Genomic DNA, 15,879 nt, shown 5'->3' with positions numbered 1-15,879 from the left:
ACAAAATGGAAATGGTGTTTTGAGATTTTATTTTTCCTCAAATATTCATTCATATACTGCAAAATCTCTGACTGAAACAATAAAACTGAAAAGGACTCTTTCTGTTGACATCCTCCAATATACAGTTTTGACATCTAAAGCTTCAATTCCATCATTTATACCTCACATTGTTTAAAAAGCATTCATCCCAAACATGCTGAATTTCCATTGGAAAAAAAATTTTTCTTTGTTCTTACATCCTGAGCCTGTCACTCCTGCACGATCGAAGTGCTGGGAGCTGAGCGTTTTTTCAAGCTTAGCATACTCGAGTATCGTGTCTCAGCATTACAAAATGGGCCTCACAAGAGACAGGGTGGGACAGCAGAATGCCAATAATCCTTTGGAATGGAAATCACTGAAATCACTGGGAGGGAACAAATAACAGGACAGGCCAAGCTCACCCGTTCAGCTCGCTGTGGACTTCAGACAGACCCCGATCCTCCATGCGTAGATGGCAAACAAGGGGAACTCATCCGACAACAGCAGCACATTGGCCTCCAGTCGGCTCAGCTCGGCACTCAGAGAAGGCCTTGACTCTGGCAAGCGGCGCTGTGCACTGCAGTCTGGTACACTCTCTTCCCGCAGCAGCTGCTCCAGGATCCAGAAGAGGTACATCATGTTCTCGTACTGGGCCACATCAAATCGCTCAAGTGCCTCACTCTCATTCTGAAATACACGGACACCACAGAGGTCAAGGGCAGTTTGGCAGGGACAAGTGTAAATATGTTAGCCCATCTTGCTCCTTGCTCAAAGAGTATTGGAGTACTGACAATCTTTTTCATCCTTATGTTAGTGCAAATATAGCGTGGCCAGGAATGCTGTTCAGCCACTGGACCTTGGACCCTCAGAGGCTTTTTCTTCTGTTCCAGCATCAGTAATTTTGTTTCTTCTCCTCTGCTGCCTTCTGCTGTTCTCTCCCCACAGTCTTACTTTTAATTGTATGTATTTGTTTATTGCATGTCTATCCATCTGTGCTTTATTTTCGTGACCGATCTTATGTAAAATGCTCTGGGAATTCACTTCATAAAGATAAACAACTGAAATTGAGGGAAACGCACTGGATGAAGTGTCAGTAACGATATTCCAGGAGTGTTATAAATATCGTACATTTCCTCTGCCTACCTGAGCACCACAACTACATGGTCACCAACGCATCCAAAACAGCTGCTGTACCTGCAGTCCTCCACAACCAGTGACTACAATAGGCAGTTACACATACAGTCATTGGCCGCTTAACGGCCGACTGGATATATGATGGTGGTCCCATAAGATTATAATGGAATGAAAACTTATTGACTAGCGATGTCGTAGCACAAAGTGTTACGTGTTCGTAGTGCTGTAAACAAACCTACTGCGCTGCCAATCGTATAAAAGTATTGCACATACAATTATGTACTTGTACAGTACATAATACTTGATAATGATAATAAACACATATGTTACTGGTTTATGCATTTATTATACTGTATTTTTTATCGTCATTTTAGCGTGTACTCTTCCTACCTATAAAAAAGTTTACTGTAAAACAGTATGCTGTGTTATGCCAGCAGCAGCGTCATAAATCTTGTGTTTACCGAATCTCTTGCATTTTGGAAATCGGCAACAGCAACACATTCCACTTGTAACATTTTTCTTATTCATAATTGTCCATAATTGGTAATAATGAATAATCCATAAAGTCCATAATAATTCAGAACTGTGAAAAAGAGGTTTTTCAGGATGGTCACAAGCCATCATCGCACCTCCTTAGTAAGGCAGCAAGAAAGAGGTGCCAAAGTTGAGTGCAGAACAACATGCAATTCAAATACTAATAAAGAAGTAAAGGACCTGAAACATACATTAAAGGAGAGAATAAAGTGAGAAAGAAATATTTTCTTATTTCTGCAAAAAAACTTTTAGCCCAATTCACCATCCCAATATACTGCTTTCATTCAGTATTTAAAATAAAATTTAGCATTTACAGTTGTTGTAGAACTTAGAACTGTATGAGAAAGAGGTCTGAGTTTTACAATCAGGCACACCTCCCAACATACAACTTCTATTTAGGTTGAAAACTTATTATTAACAGTCATTGATCATAAGTAAATGATCAGTTACAGTCATTTTTATGTGTGCTCTGCAGTAACTGGCTTTTCCCCATTCTTTTGCTCCACAGGAATCTTCCTACCACAGAAACACTGAACAGAAGGAGATAAAGAGAAGCACTGTGCCTGGCTGTGGACACCCGCTTCCGCCATCACTTGTCAGCTTCTGGAAAGTCCTTCTTCCCATTTCCGATCCACAAGAGTACTACTGTGCCTGCTGGGATTGTGGCAACGCTGGACTCCCGATGCCAGCTCGAAACTCTAACGATGACATGAACCCCGGAACAGCATATAAATAGCTGCGCTGATTGAACTCCCAGCTCAGAGCCAGTTGGGAAATTTTAGTGGGTTAGGCAGTTTGAAGCACAACAGAGCCTAATATATTCTGCAATATACTCCAATTCCAGAGCAAACAGGTACACAAAATCCAGTTATTCATTGTGTTTAGAACACAAACCAATTATAGCGGCTTTACCTACAAAGAGATTACTTTCCCTCTTTGAAAGTGATAAGGGTGGACAGTCAGTTTTACTAAAATCTGACACCAAGAACACATTTTTTCATTTGGATGCTTGTTAACAGCAAATGAGTTATACTCCATAAAATAAAAATCCATACAGAAAAGCTTGAATGCCTAACCTTATGAATTTTGACTGAGTAAATATTAACATACAGAAGGTACACTGAGGGTGTGTGTTAGGGAGGGCAAGAGGCGGGAGACAAACAAGCCTTTCGGAGACTGTTTATTTCGACACTGGACCTTAGGGCTTCCTGATGCAGAAGTGACCTTATATCTCATCTTTCATTTCCCAACCTGACCTATTTACTAGAGCCACAGTCATCAATCTTTCAGTTTAATTCCCAGTATAATCCTTGAGCTCTGGTTTCACTCTCAGGGAGAATCTCATGCCCAGGTACACATGATAATGTTTTTGGAGAATTTCTGATAAAGATGTTTTGGCTGAGGGCTGGATGAAATAATTTAACACTCTTTTGACTGTTATTTCTCACTTAGTCTAAGACCACATATTCACAAGGTTTTCCTGACTGGATAAAGAATAATAAAGCAAAACAATGTGGCTCAGGTTAGGGGTGATTCCACTGTTTAGCCTGTTGTGTCCAAGGACTTTTAACAAATCTAGTTGTCTCCAGCAGAAAATTTGTGTAAGATCTGAGTTTGAACCCGTGCTGTTTTAATGAGGTTTCCTCTTGTTTCTCATATTTGATGTGTGGAGACATGAAGGAGATACATGTAATAGAAGCTCAATACTGAAAGGCCAGCACAACCAAAGGGCAGAAAAATGTGAAAGTCTCTCTCACACACACACACACACACACACACACTTTTTACAGCAACACTTCCTTCAGCTGACAATGGTAAAATTGGACTATTACTTTCTCTGACTTGCACGTTCTCCCAATGGAGCTGCTGAAACAGAAAATAGCCAAGAAAGGTTGTCTGTAGTAAACTCAGATGATCTACACTCAGTCGTCATATAGCAGGGTCCTTTACAACGAAAAACCACCACAACAGCTTATGAAAATTTATACCCCTTTAAATACAGTGGGCTTATTCAGTACAACAGCAGTTTTGCCTACTACTGAACCACTGCAATTTCACAATGGGTGTTTTATTCTGTACAACACCTTGTATCAGACACTTGTATGAGACTTATATTTCAAACCCATAAAGTTTGTGTCACTTGGTGGTGTCAGTCTGTCTATTTTCTCATTAATCTACAGCTGAATGGCACAAAAAGAAAGAAATCAAGATGTAAGAACAACCAAGTCAAAGTCCAGATCTCAACCACATTGTGATGCTGTGGTAAGATTGTGTGAGAGAGGTATGCATAAACAAATGCCCTCAGGCATCAATGAACTAAAAAAACGCTATAAAGAAAAGTGGGTGAAAATTCCTCTAAAACAATGTGAGGGTTTGACAAATTCACACAGAAAAAGACATCAAGTTATTGCTGCTCTACAAGCTACGGTTTACTTTTTTTTTTAGACATGGCTTCAGGATGTTGGCCCATTTTCTGTTAATAAATAATGACATAGTGCAATCTGCCATGTGTTGGCATACCTGAGGATACATTTACTTAATTTTAAGTCCTGATAAGGACCAGAATATTTTTTGATGATGGATAAACCTTTATGTAGCTGCTCATCTGATATATAGTGGTTCATATGATGGAATCTGACAAATTAACTGTACTTTAGAGTCATGTGTCTGCACCCAAGTCTCTTCTTCTGTTGATGTAATGCACCCGTTGTATTTTTCTGAGATGTACGTCACTTTGGAGAAAAGCTTCTGCTAAATTAATAAATGTAAATGTCCTGATATATAAAACCATAGAACTGAGACAGGATGCAGGTTCTTTTTCACTAACTGCATTGCTGCTCTATGCATATAAATTAACAAATGATTTTTATTTTTTTCTCACTGGATTTATACTATACAAGACATATGGAAAATATGGAGTGACTACAGCTAACTTAATAATGCACTGCCCAAAATTCAAGGACATCTAGGCTTTTGAAAGATTTAGGCTAATGTGTAGAGATCCACATTTACAATAAACTGCCACATACCTATAAATATCTGCACACAGCTCCATCTACAAACTTACATAACAAATATCACCTTCATGTAGCTTATTTCTATGATCTATTATTTTTTTAATAAACTGAATTAAACTATTTCACTGATACACTGTGTGTGTAAGCATGACTTCACAAATGATTTGGTCTCCTTGTTAGCACCCCACAAGTCACACTGCAGCAATATTGATCTAGGTGTGGGAAATAGTTTGCAAAATCAGCCCCTAGACAAAACAAAATTTCACTACAATCTGAATAACATGTCTGCCTTCTGTCGATAAATAGTATACTGAGCAAAGTTTTAGAAATTCAGCATGATCAGTAAAGAGTAAAATAACTTGGATAATGAACACACTAAACATCTTTACATGAACCCATTTAGCTAATGCATTTCTCCAAAGAAACTGACAATGTTAATCTAGTTACAATTAGTTACCCATTTACACAGCTAGGTAATATTGAGTGGTACAATTTATGGGAAGTACCTTACTAAAGATGAGATTCAAACCTGTGACCTTTGGGTGCAAAGGAAGCAGCTCTAACCACTACATTACTTGCTGTCGCATAGAATAAGTGTCTTTGGGAGTAAGATTATTTTGTAAGAGCGCACATTATCTTCACCAGACATCATTTCTACCACAGGCTGTGATCTGTTGACCCTTATGGAATCAATATGAAGCCAGTGGAATTTGCACAGTTCTTGACAAGCTGCCTGTAAAATCTAGTTTAAGTAAAATCAGATTGAAAAATTTCCTTAGAAGTACATCTACACATTTGAGGCTGTGCTAGCAGTTCACATGAATCCACAACAAACCTTGTTTTTCAGTATGATGCTCTACACCATCCTGAAGGCATTAATTTCCTAAAGGCTGCAGTTCTAGTTAAGTAATTTGAGTCAAGGTTGCTGATTCAAGTTGGAGGACTGGGCACTGCTCTTGGAACCTGTATTCTGTCGCTAAGCACCCATATAAACAGGGTCCCAAGAAGATGACACACAGGAAACAAAGGCAAATTGTCAATAACTGAATTTTGTTTCAGGGAACTTGTATATTATTTTCAAGGTTTAGGTTACCCCAACAAACAAGAATATTAAGAAACCCAACCTTAGATTTGATAGTTTTTATATTATTTTAGAATAATTTTTAAAGTTAGCTCTAGTTGCAGTCTCAGTGGGGAGAATGGTTGTGTAAAACTAAAGGCTGTTGAATGCTTTCCATAGTTTGGCATAAAGACTTGAAAAGTGATAACATGCCTCTGCATATTGTATTTGAATTCTTATATTCATAGCTGAGACCAGTAATGAATCTTGTCCACCTACTGATGACTCATAATGTATTATTACAGCTATAGACATCCACAATAGTTACTAAATTGAAATGGACACACTTGCAATTATGGAAACACTTTTAAAATTAATTGGTGGGGGTATTGTATGTCAACTAATGACAAAAAGAATCAATTCAATCCATTTTGAGAAAAGTTCACAACACAATTAAGTGTGGCAAAAGCAGAGGGGTTATGAAGGCACTGTATATCAAATTAAAAAGACACACACACACAATCGTTTTAGAAGAAAAGCAAAAGATGGGTTACGATTTTTTCATTTTTCAGAATTTTGACACCTTCAGGGAGGATGATGAGGCATTAAGACAGATTCAGTCACCAGGACACTATGTTGAAAAGCTCAGTGAAACACCCACACATACACACATGCATGGCTATATAGAACAACGGCTATAATCCAGCGGACATCCACACTGACAGGGCTGCTGTTGAGTTGACAGCCTTTTGGGCATATAATGAGTGAACCGCTAAAAAGTGTGTGTACAATGAGCTTCATCATACTCTGTGACAGACAGTTAGTCCAGAACAAGCGAGACATCCCTCCAGCCTGTTTTGCATTTGCTAATCCAGAACCAGGACCATGTGGGTCACATGGTAAATGCTTGAGTCATCTGTCTAAGGTCAAAGCAGAGTCCAGCACTGAAATTTGCAAAAATATTTATTTCTTTGTTAAGTCTTTTTAAAAACTTAGAACGCCATTCCCAGCAAAGAAAGCATTGGTGTGGAATTAAGAAAAGCCTTTCCTGCCCAGCTGCTAACTGTTCCTCTCAAGCTGATGCAGGAAACACTGTACTTTTGGAGTGTAAATTGGATAATGGGGAATGGCAAAATGACGGTCAGAGAGAAGAATGCTGCAAGTGTTTGGATCGAGGAGACAGAGACTGTTCTGCACACAGCCTCCATCATGCCCCAGGATTAAAAAAATAAGAAATAAACAAAAGAACACAAAACCGCAAGTATGTTACTCTGAAAAACAGCTGCTTCACATTGTAGCCATAGACTAATGACCTATATAGGAAAAATAAAACAGGAAAGGAGTTATATTTAACAAAGTACGTAGAAGAACCTATTTAGCTGATGCACAGAGGATAAAGACAGACGAAGACAAAGATGAAAACGAAACCTATCCTTATGTCCTAGAGAAAGGGATTTGCTAAAAGCTATATTTTATAGCGCTTAAATGATGCAGAAATTTTGTATCACAACATTCAGGGGTAAATTATCATAGCTGCTTTCATGACAAAGCTCACCATCTCTTTTCTAAAAAGGAAAAAGTCACCTCCAACCCTGAATTTAGAACACAATATTCAGCAGAATGCTTTTTTCTATTATGCCTAATCTTTAAAGATTTTCTCTGGACTGACAATGTAGCTCTTATCCTCTTTGTGAAAGAAAAATTACATTACAAATAAAAAGATCCAAGAAAAAAAATGTGCTGATTCCAAACTTCACCTTTACCCAAAAAAAATCAATAACCCCCCATTTTCTGAACATTTTTTCTTCTGCGCTCACTTTTTCTGACCACTTTTGTCAGTGATACCGCTGATCATTTTTCAGAGTTTACCTTGCTTAAACTGACAGCCAAAAACACAATTCTTTCCCCAAATAACCTGTTGCTCTGTGGAACTTACAAATTCTGTTTGATTTGGGCTTAAAGATTGCTTTCACCTGTTGACATTCCACAAAAGGTGGTTGCTGAATTTTGTGAATTGCCATTACCACATCTAGCACCAAACTCAACTAGTACATATCTGAAGTTTTTAAGCTTTGCCTTGATACTTCAAAACATTTTGTAAAATGGAAAGACTCTAAACCAGGTTAAAGCCATTCTGATGACTCTGATGGATGTAGCCTGAAAAACTATCAGCAGTGAAATTAGTTTTTTCTTAACTTTTTCAGAAAAATGTAATCTTTGTTAGCACTACAAACTAAAACTTTTGCCACGGTGATTCACATTTTGTGTCACATTATTCTAAGAAGTCAGATAAGAAAGTACATGGAATAATTTCAATAAAGATGAAATTACTGTCATGCTATTAACTGAAAATTGATTAGAGTAATATGTATTAATTACCATCCCAAATCTTATTTCCAGTTTTATAAAAGGGTAAAATCCTAAACTGCTTTGGAAAAAAAAAGATTAAACCATGGAAAAAAAAATACACACACAAGCATGCATTCTCTAAATATTCTGTCTGTTAACACCATTATTCAACCCGTCAATGGGAATCTGAACTGTTTTGCAGTGCATATCTTGGCAGCATGCTTTCGTGGAATGGCAACCTGGCAACAAAAGGAAGAATGGCAGCCAAGTGAGTCAAGGGAAATCTGACAACAACCATTCCTGCAGGACAGTGAACCTGTATGGATCTGTCTGCAGGAGTGGGAGCGATAAGTGCATCAGCTAGAGTCCTGACTGAAACACCTCTGGTTACACAGAATTGCTGGCCAGGGTCTATGAATACTGCTGAGTTGTGAAGAGGGTGATTTCTGTGTGTCTGACAGCTTTAATTACTTTGCATAAATGTGAAGTTCAGCAGAATGTGTATGTTGTGCTTAACTCTCTTTAGAAAACTCAGGATTCATATGATGCTATCTTTATAACAGCACCCCACCGTAATCTGAGGAGCTACAGGGTTCAGTAGAAAACATAAAAACTTTCAGCACCTTCTCCTCAAGGAAAAGTGTACATAACTGCTTTTTCAAGAGCTGTTTGTTGGGGAACAAATTCTTGACTTAATCCTTTGAAGCTGCTTGATTTTTCCCAATGCTCCCAAAAGGAGCCTATCACCATAGAGGATACAACATATAATAAGTGTCAGTTCAGGGCTTGCCCCTCCTCAGGTGTCCTCAGGGGAAAATTATACATCTAATTACAGAACAACAAATGCAACAAGGATAAAATTTTAAAAATAAGATTCAAGAATTTTTGTGAGATGTGACATGAACAAACCAACAACAAACAAGCAAATGTACAAATCTAGTCATTGACAACCCCTTCAACTGATCTGACCTGTACTTTTCTTTTTGCCAACACATCTCTAAATGGACAATATAGACTCTTGTGTTAAAAGGACTTACAGCATATATAGTTGACAGTCAGTTCTCAACAAAAGCTCTGACTCACAAACTAATAAATGCATGGCATTTAGGGAAGGTCTCAATAAACCCTACTGCATAGGCAGTGTAATGATGAACAAAGACCTCCAAAAATTGTTTTCTCCTAGAAATAATCAATGCCATAACCACTGCCATTAGAGCTTCAATTAGGCAGTAATTTCCCACCATTTACTGACTAGCAAAGGTGCTTACAGGGAAAATATTGCTATCCCCCACGACGGGAGACAACTGTGCGCTACAGCTGAGTACAAAATTAATGTCCCTTTTCTCTGAAAAGCTTGCATAGCCAGTGCTTTTAAGGTTGTGCTTTACAGGTAAATGATTTGTCTGAACAAGTATGATTCAAGATTTTTAAAATTGAAAACTTGGTTTCACTCATCAATTCTGGACATGCCCTGCTTGGGATGTGAAAAACCCAAGTGTGTGTGGTCTCAAGTAATTGTTTGCAATAGAAATAAATAGGAAACAGCAAGAAATCAAGAACGAAAACAACACTTTTCATAAAATGAAGCTCTGAAGCCACCATTTTATTCCTAACAGGAGACGCAGAGTAACACTGAAATGTTTGAGTACACCTGGGCAACCTGAGCAGTACTGCTATAGAAGGAACTGGAGAAAAGTTTGAAAGCAAAGCAACCCACAAGCTGTAACGTGCAGAAGCTTTTAAGTAGTCTGTGAGGGGTTCCCCTCGTTTTCAGCACTCCTGCCTGTTTCCTGTGGCTCAAAGCTCTGATCTACTATTGTCACGTCCACGCCTGCACCTGACAACAATCAAGCACCTGACACCAGTCCAGCACCTGACTGACCACTCTCCTTTAAAAGACCCTCCTCAGCTCCCGTACACTCGCGGAATCTCATTTGAGGAAAACGCCTTCCTTCGCGATGTCCTACTCTCCCACAACCCTTGTTTCCTGTCTGTTCTCCGGTTATCGACCTTCGCTTCATCTCCTGACCACGTCCATGGATCCTTGCTCTAACTCTGACCGTCGACTGACTGACCCTTCGTCTGTCCCCGACAACGAGAACTCTCCTGATCCCTTGAGTCCAGACAAATGACCCTCACTTGGGTCCAGCAGTCCCGGCTTCCTCGGTTCCCCGTGTCAACTATTATGCAGATGTTTCTAAGTAGTCTGTGATGGTTTCTTTTATTTATCCTTATGTCACTTGATTTTGATTGAACAAAACCAAATTGCTTCTAGCGGTTGGTCCCTGCAGAACATCAAATGTCCATCAAGACACAATAAGAGCAACGATTTATGATTACGGAAATGTGACACACTGACAATCCTGCCATTTAATCACACTGATCAAATGGCTTCGTTTTTATTCTCAAAGTCTTAGAATATGACTTATAATATGATCTGCATGCTGTGTGGAAAGAAACAAATTTGATCTTTGTTATCGAACTGTCTGCCAATTCCAATGCCTTGGCTCTAAATCGGATCATTGTGCTAGCTGAAGAAAGAACAAACAGATGTAGTTGGCATCGCCATTGTCTCACACTGTCAGCCTGTGCTCATGCTGAACATGATGTACTTAGTGACAACTGAGACAGAGACTATTATTAGTGGAATTCCAGAAATTAAATTAAAAAGACTTAATTTCCCTACAGGGGGGTGCGGTGGCGTGGTGGTGTAGCGGGTTTAGCTGAGTCCTGCTCTCTGGCGGGTCTGGGGTTCGAGTCCTGCTTGGGGTGCCTTGTGATGGACTGGAGTCCTGTCCTGGGTGTGTCCCCTCCCCCTCCAGCCTTGCGCCCTGTGTTGCTGGGTTAGGCTCTGGCTTGCAGCAACCCTGCTTGAGACGAGTGGTTTAAGCCTGTGTGTGTGTGCGAAATTTCCCTACATCACCAAAATAAGTAAAAAGAAAACTTGGGGGTTCAAGTACCCAGAATGCAAAGCTGCTGTTGAACTTAAGCAGTCTAAGCAATAACCATGACCTGTTTGCAGAGTTGCATCACCACCATAAATTCACCCAAGAACAATGCAAAGAAAAACAGGAAAAGGAGGCAATATTTCAAAATACTGATAAAAAAACCCACTTGGTTATCACTAGTATGCTGAAGCCAAACACTAGCCTGGGTTTTACAAGGGGTACAGTGAAGCAAAGTGAATTTACCAGTTTAAATGTAATTTTCTTTGTTTTCACGAATGAATGATGTTCTTCTGACTTTATGGACAAACATTGTATATGTTTTTTTTATTATCATGAGTCTCAATGCACATGATAATGCTGAAATGAAAAAAATCACGATTTGTTACGGAAAATGAGAAACCATCACGTTGTGCTGATGCTCCCAAGTGGTTTTTATTCTGGCTCAGGCTCCCAATTTCAGCACAGCAGTGGTCCACATGCACATACCCTCTCTTGATGCTTCTCTGCATGATAGACCTAATAAAAGCAGCAAGCATATCCATAAAATCAGACCAGAAGCGCTCTTGGGCTGAACCACAGATGATGCATAGCCCTGCTGGTTTTCTGAGCAATGAGGTATAATCACAGAGGGGCCATGCTTGTCATTTTATTATATCATTGTAATTTTGCTAGAAGCCCCGAGAAGGGAGATATGTGCCACAATTCTGCTTTTTCGATACATAGGTTAGTTTAATTTCTTTAAGGTAGTTAACACTGAGCCTGTTAGTTCTTCAAAAAAGGAGGTCACTTCTCATTGGAAGGAGGGAGAAGATACATACGACCTGCTAAAGCTGGCAGTTGGCCTTCGCTACAGGCAGCTGAGAGCGCAGCACTAGCCGCTTTCTGAGCACTTAGGCCCTCTGATGAAAGGAGGACAAAGCGATGGGGGCATCCGACCGAGTTTGCTTGTGCATTGGGGGGCTACTTTTGCAGGCAAGAGAAGTTGGCAAACACATGTCTTATATAACAGGATCCCGTAAAATGAAAAACTGTTAGAACATCTTATAAAAATACATACCATTTCACTATTCAGTACAAATACATTCTTGCCATTCATGTCATTTTACTTTCACAACAGGTATTTTATTCTGTACAATGGCCAGTATGAGACATTTTGGGACATACAGTATGTACATATTTAGCATCTCAAACCCATAAGGACTTTGTTACTTCGTGGTACAAATCTGGCTATTTTGTGTCTAAATCTAGTGTCTTAACCTCTACATTACCATGGAAACAATAATTGCTAGTACAAATGTGGGGTTAGAAGGTGGTGGCTGGAATCATCTCTTTTATATAGGCAATAGATGGAGACAAGATTCTTCTCTATTACACTGATATGCTCAGCAATAACAAACATAGATTATGGTAAATCTGAAGCAAAACTGAAATACACACACACACACACACACACACACACACACACACACATTTTCAGAACCGCTTGTCCCATACGGGGTCACGGGGAACCGGAGCCTACCCGGTAACACAGGGCGTAAGGCCGGAGGGGGAGGGGACACACCCAGGACGGGACGCCAGTCCGTCGCAAGGCACCCCAAGCGGGACTCGAACCCCAGACCCACCGAAGAGGAGGACTGCGGTCCAACCCACTGCGCCACCGCACCCCCCAAAACTGAAATATTAGATTCTTATGTTATTATTATTATACTATCTTATTATTATTAATTAATTTAACAGACACTTTTCTCCATAGCTACTTACGATGTAAAACTGTTTAGAAAGATTTCCACATTTATGCGGCAGAGTAATTTCTTTACACAAGCAGTTCAGGGTACCTTTGAGAAGTAAACTATAAACATGTAACAATTAACTATTAATAGCATGAAAAGCTCTTAGAACATGAAAACCGATACACTAGCATAAATAAAGTCAATCTCATGCTCAAATGTAGGTCATCTAATGTCAAACACTTGCTATACATTCAACACAGCACCTATAACAGCAAAACGTCCGCGTGTTTTGCAAATCGAGAAACACAGGCCATGACCTTGTCAGCTTTATTTCTTTGTATCATAAACACATAAGCAAAATTATTGAAATGTCCCTGTCCAGGGTGTGGAGTCACATCTGCAGCTATGTCCTTTTCTCCTAAGGTAATGCACAAATTGTATTTTCTATGAGATGTACATCGCTTCGGAGAAAAGCGTCTGCTAAATTAATAAATGTAAATATAGAAATGTGCGCCTTTTCTTGTGCCCTATGCCTTCAGAATACAATCCACACTTCCACAACCCTGCATTAGGACAAGCAGCTATTGTTGATGAATAAATTAATTAAAATAGAATAGAAGACAAAGTCTAAACAATTTTACCCCAAGGAATAGTTTGAACAAAGCACCTGGATGGTGCGAGAGAACGTGGGTTCGATCCCTGTTCAGTCTGTGTGGAGTTTGCATGTTCTCCCCATGTCTACGTGGGTTTCCTCTGGGTACTCTGGTTTCCACCCACACTCCAAAGACATGCAGTTGAGGTTCCCCCATAGTGTGTGAGTAACAGAGAGAGTGTGTGTGTTCCACTGGTGTATGGATGAGTGACCCACTGTAAGTAGTGTCTCTAGCAGTGTAAGCTACCTTGGTGAATAAGGTGTGTGGGCTGATAACACTACATAGTATCCATTGTAAGTCGCTTTGGAGAAAAGCGTCTGCTAAGTGAATAAATGTGAATGTAAATGTAAAAACACCCCTAAGGAGTAGTTTTTTCTCCACAGGGAGAGGTCACTACAGCATGTGAACAGAAGTCCTTTGTGGAAATGTCTCCGATGCACTGTGTTTAAATGTACAATGGCAGTATGCAGTGAGATACTTCAGGTACAACAGCTTCACAACATGTCATTAAATCTTACAATGGACAATAACGGTCGTTTCCCTCCTTTCTTTATTCCTTACTTCCTTCCACCCATACATCTATCTATCTATGAATCTATTACTAATAACTTCTTGTCCAGTGCAGGGTTGAGGTGGTCCAAAGTTGCAGTGGTCCTATCCTGGAGGCACAGGCATCGAGGCAGGGCACACCACCACACTGACTGAAAAGCTGCACATACACTTGGCTCCATTTTCGATTGTGTTTCTTTTCATTTGCCATTCCTCAAAGAGTTTCTTCTGTACTTGCTATTTCTGGACAAGTTTGTAATACTGATAAACTGCTACATATCATATGGATAGAAAGTCTTAAAAGGAGTGTCTCTGAAGTAGTACGCTTATATTTACAATACAACTGAAGAACTGGAGGAAGCCATCTTCTTAAAACGTCACCCTCAAGGACTTCAGCTCAGGAGTACTGGAATGGAATCATTACTGACCATCACTAGCCTGGGCAACATTTCAACATCTCATCTTCCTCCTCGCAAATCAAAGTTATGTGTTGAGAGTAAGTTTTAAAAAAGACAGGCTACTGTTTCCTTCCCAGATAAATAAAAATGGGGGCTGCAGCCACAGAGTTGAATCATGGTGCTCTAGATCTGAGAGAACCTTCTACCTCTTTTTTATAGGATTGACATAAAGCTGTATAGATTACATGGTCTATAAATACTGGCTAGCACTTAAAAAGTCTATGATCCATTTGAAAATCCAGACATTTGTTTTCTTGCTAATTTCAGAGCTTATAAAAATGGCTCTACACATCCCTATATATTCAACATTGCACCAAACCCTTTCCTGAAAGCCTTTTTTAAAAAATTTTATTACAGGACATAATGACAAATAAATACAGCGTATTCATAAGAGGAGCTAAATTTGAAAAATGTGCTTCAGGCTGGAAAAAGGTGTAAGACACGAAAAGGTAGTGCATTTTTGGAATACATCCATAATAGGTTCAGAACAATACTGCATGTCATCATACAAATATAGCGCAAAAAACATACGCAAGTATACTTTGATCTAAAAGAACACTACACTTTAGAAGAGTGTTTAGAAAATTCCATTCAGTACACAATATAATAACAGTTTTAAGCTTGTGTATCTGAGTCACTCTAATGGGGAGACTGGTACTGTAATGCTACACAGTTAACATTGACTCCAAAGAAACTTACTGTGCTTTGAAAACTACTACATTTCATGGAATAGACTCTGAATCTGGTAGCTGTGAACAAGCTTGTCGAGACTGTAAAAATGATACATGTGCATAGCAACAGTTTTTAACTGCAGAATGATAGCAGAAAGATCCATGAAATAAACTCATTCTCATTCAAAGTCATTCATTTGGCCTTACCCAGATCAAACAATATTCTACAAAGTGCTGGGCCACTATACTGCTTGTAGTTCATTACTATGAAAAATGAGATGACAGATGTTGACCAATGCAGTATGTTTCTAAAACATGTAAGACCTCACATGCTAACATGTAAGGAGTGTTTTCAAAAGGAAAGATTAATGTACTGAGATACAGTAGCAACTTTACATCTACCTTGTGACTCATTTATGGTTAAAAATATAAGCTCAATTGTCTTCCAGGAACTGTTCTTCAACTGAAGCATCCCTACTATTTAAACCACACACACACTTTCTGAACCGCTCATCCCATACGGGGTCGTGGGGAACCGGAGCCTACCCGGCAACACAGAACGTAAGGCCGGAGGGGGAGGGGACACACCCAGGACGGGATGCCAGTCCGTCGTAAGGCACCCCAAGCGGGACTCGAACCCCAGACCCACTGGAGAGCATGACCTGGTCCAACCCACTGCGCCACCACACCCCCTATTTAAACCAAAAAGAACATAAAAGAAACATTATGCAAATAAATGACATCACACACCTTCCAAA

At 39.5% G+C, this 15,879-nt stretch overlaps 1 protein-coding gene across 1 annotated transcript in view; it reads right to left on the bottom strand.

The window, feature by feature from the left end:
* Positions 1 to 244: 244 nt before the first annotated feature.
* The window catches only part of mei4 (meiosis-specific, MEI4 homolog (S. cerevisiae)), a 30,970-nt gene continuing 15,335 nt past the window's right edge, over positions 245 to 15,879 (bottom strand). The window contains exon 5 of the mRNA XM_018743548.2: positions 245 to 705. Coding sequence (XP_018599064.2) covers positions 445 to 705 — 261 coding nt within the window. The 3' untranslated portion in view covers positions 245 to 444. The remainder of the gene's footprint in view (positions 706 to 15,879) is intronic.

Source organism: Scleropages formosus, chromosome 1, assembly GCF_900964775.1.
Source record: "Scleropages formosus chromosome 1, fSclFor1.1, whole genome shotgun sequence".
NCBI lineage: Eukaryota > Metazoa > Chordata > Actinopteri > Osteoglossiformes > Osteoglossidae > Scleropages > Scleropages formosus.
The sequence above is the reverse complement of the archived record's forward strand: the minus strand, read 5'-3'. Positions and strand labels throughout refer to the sequence as shown.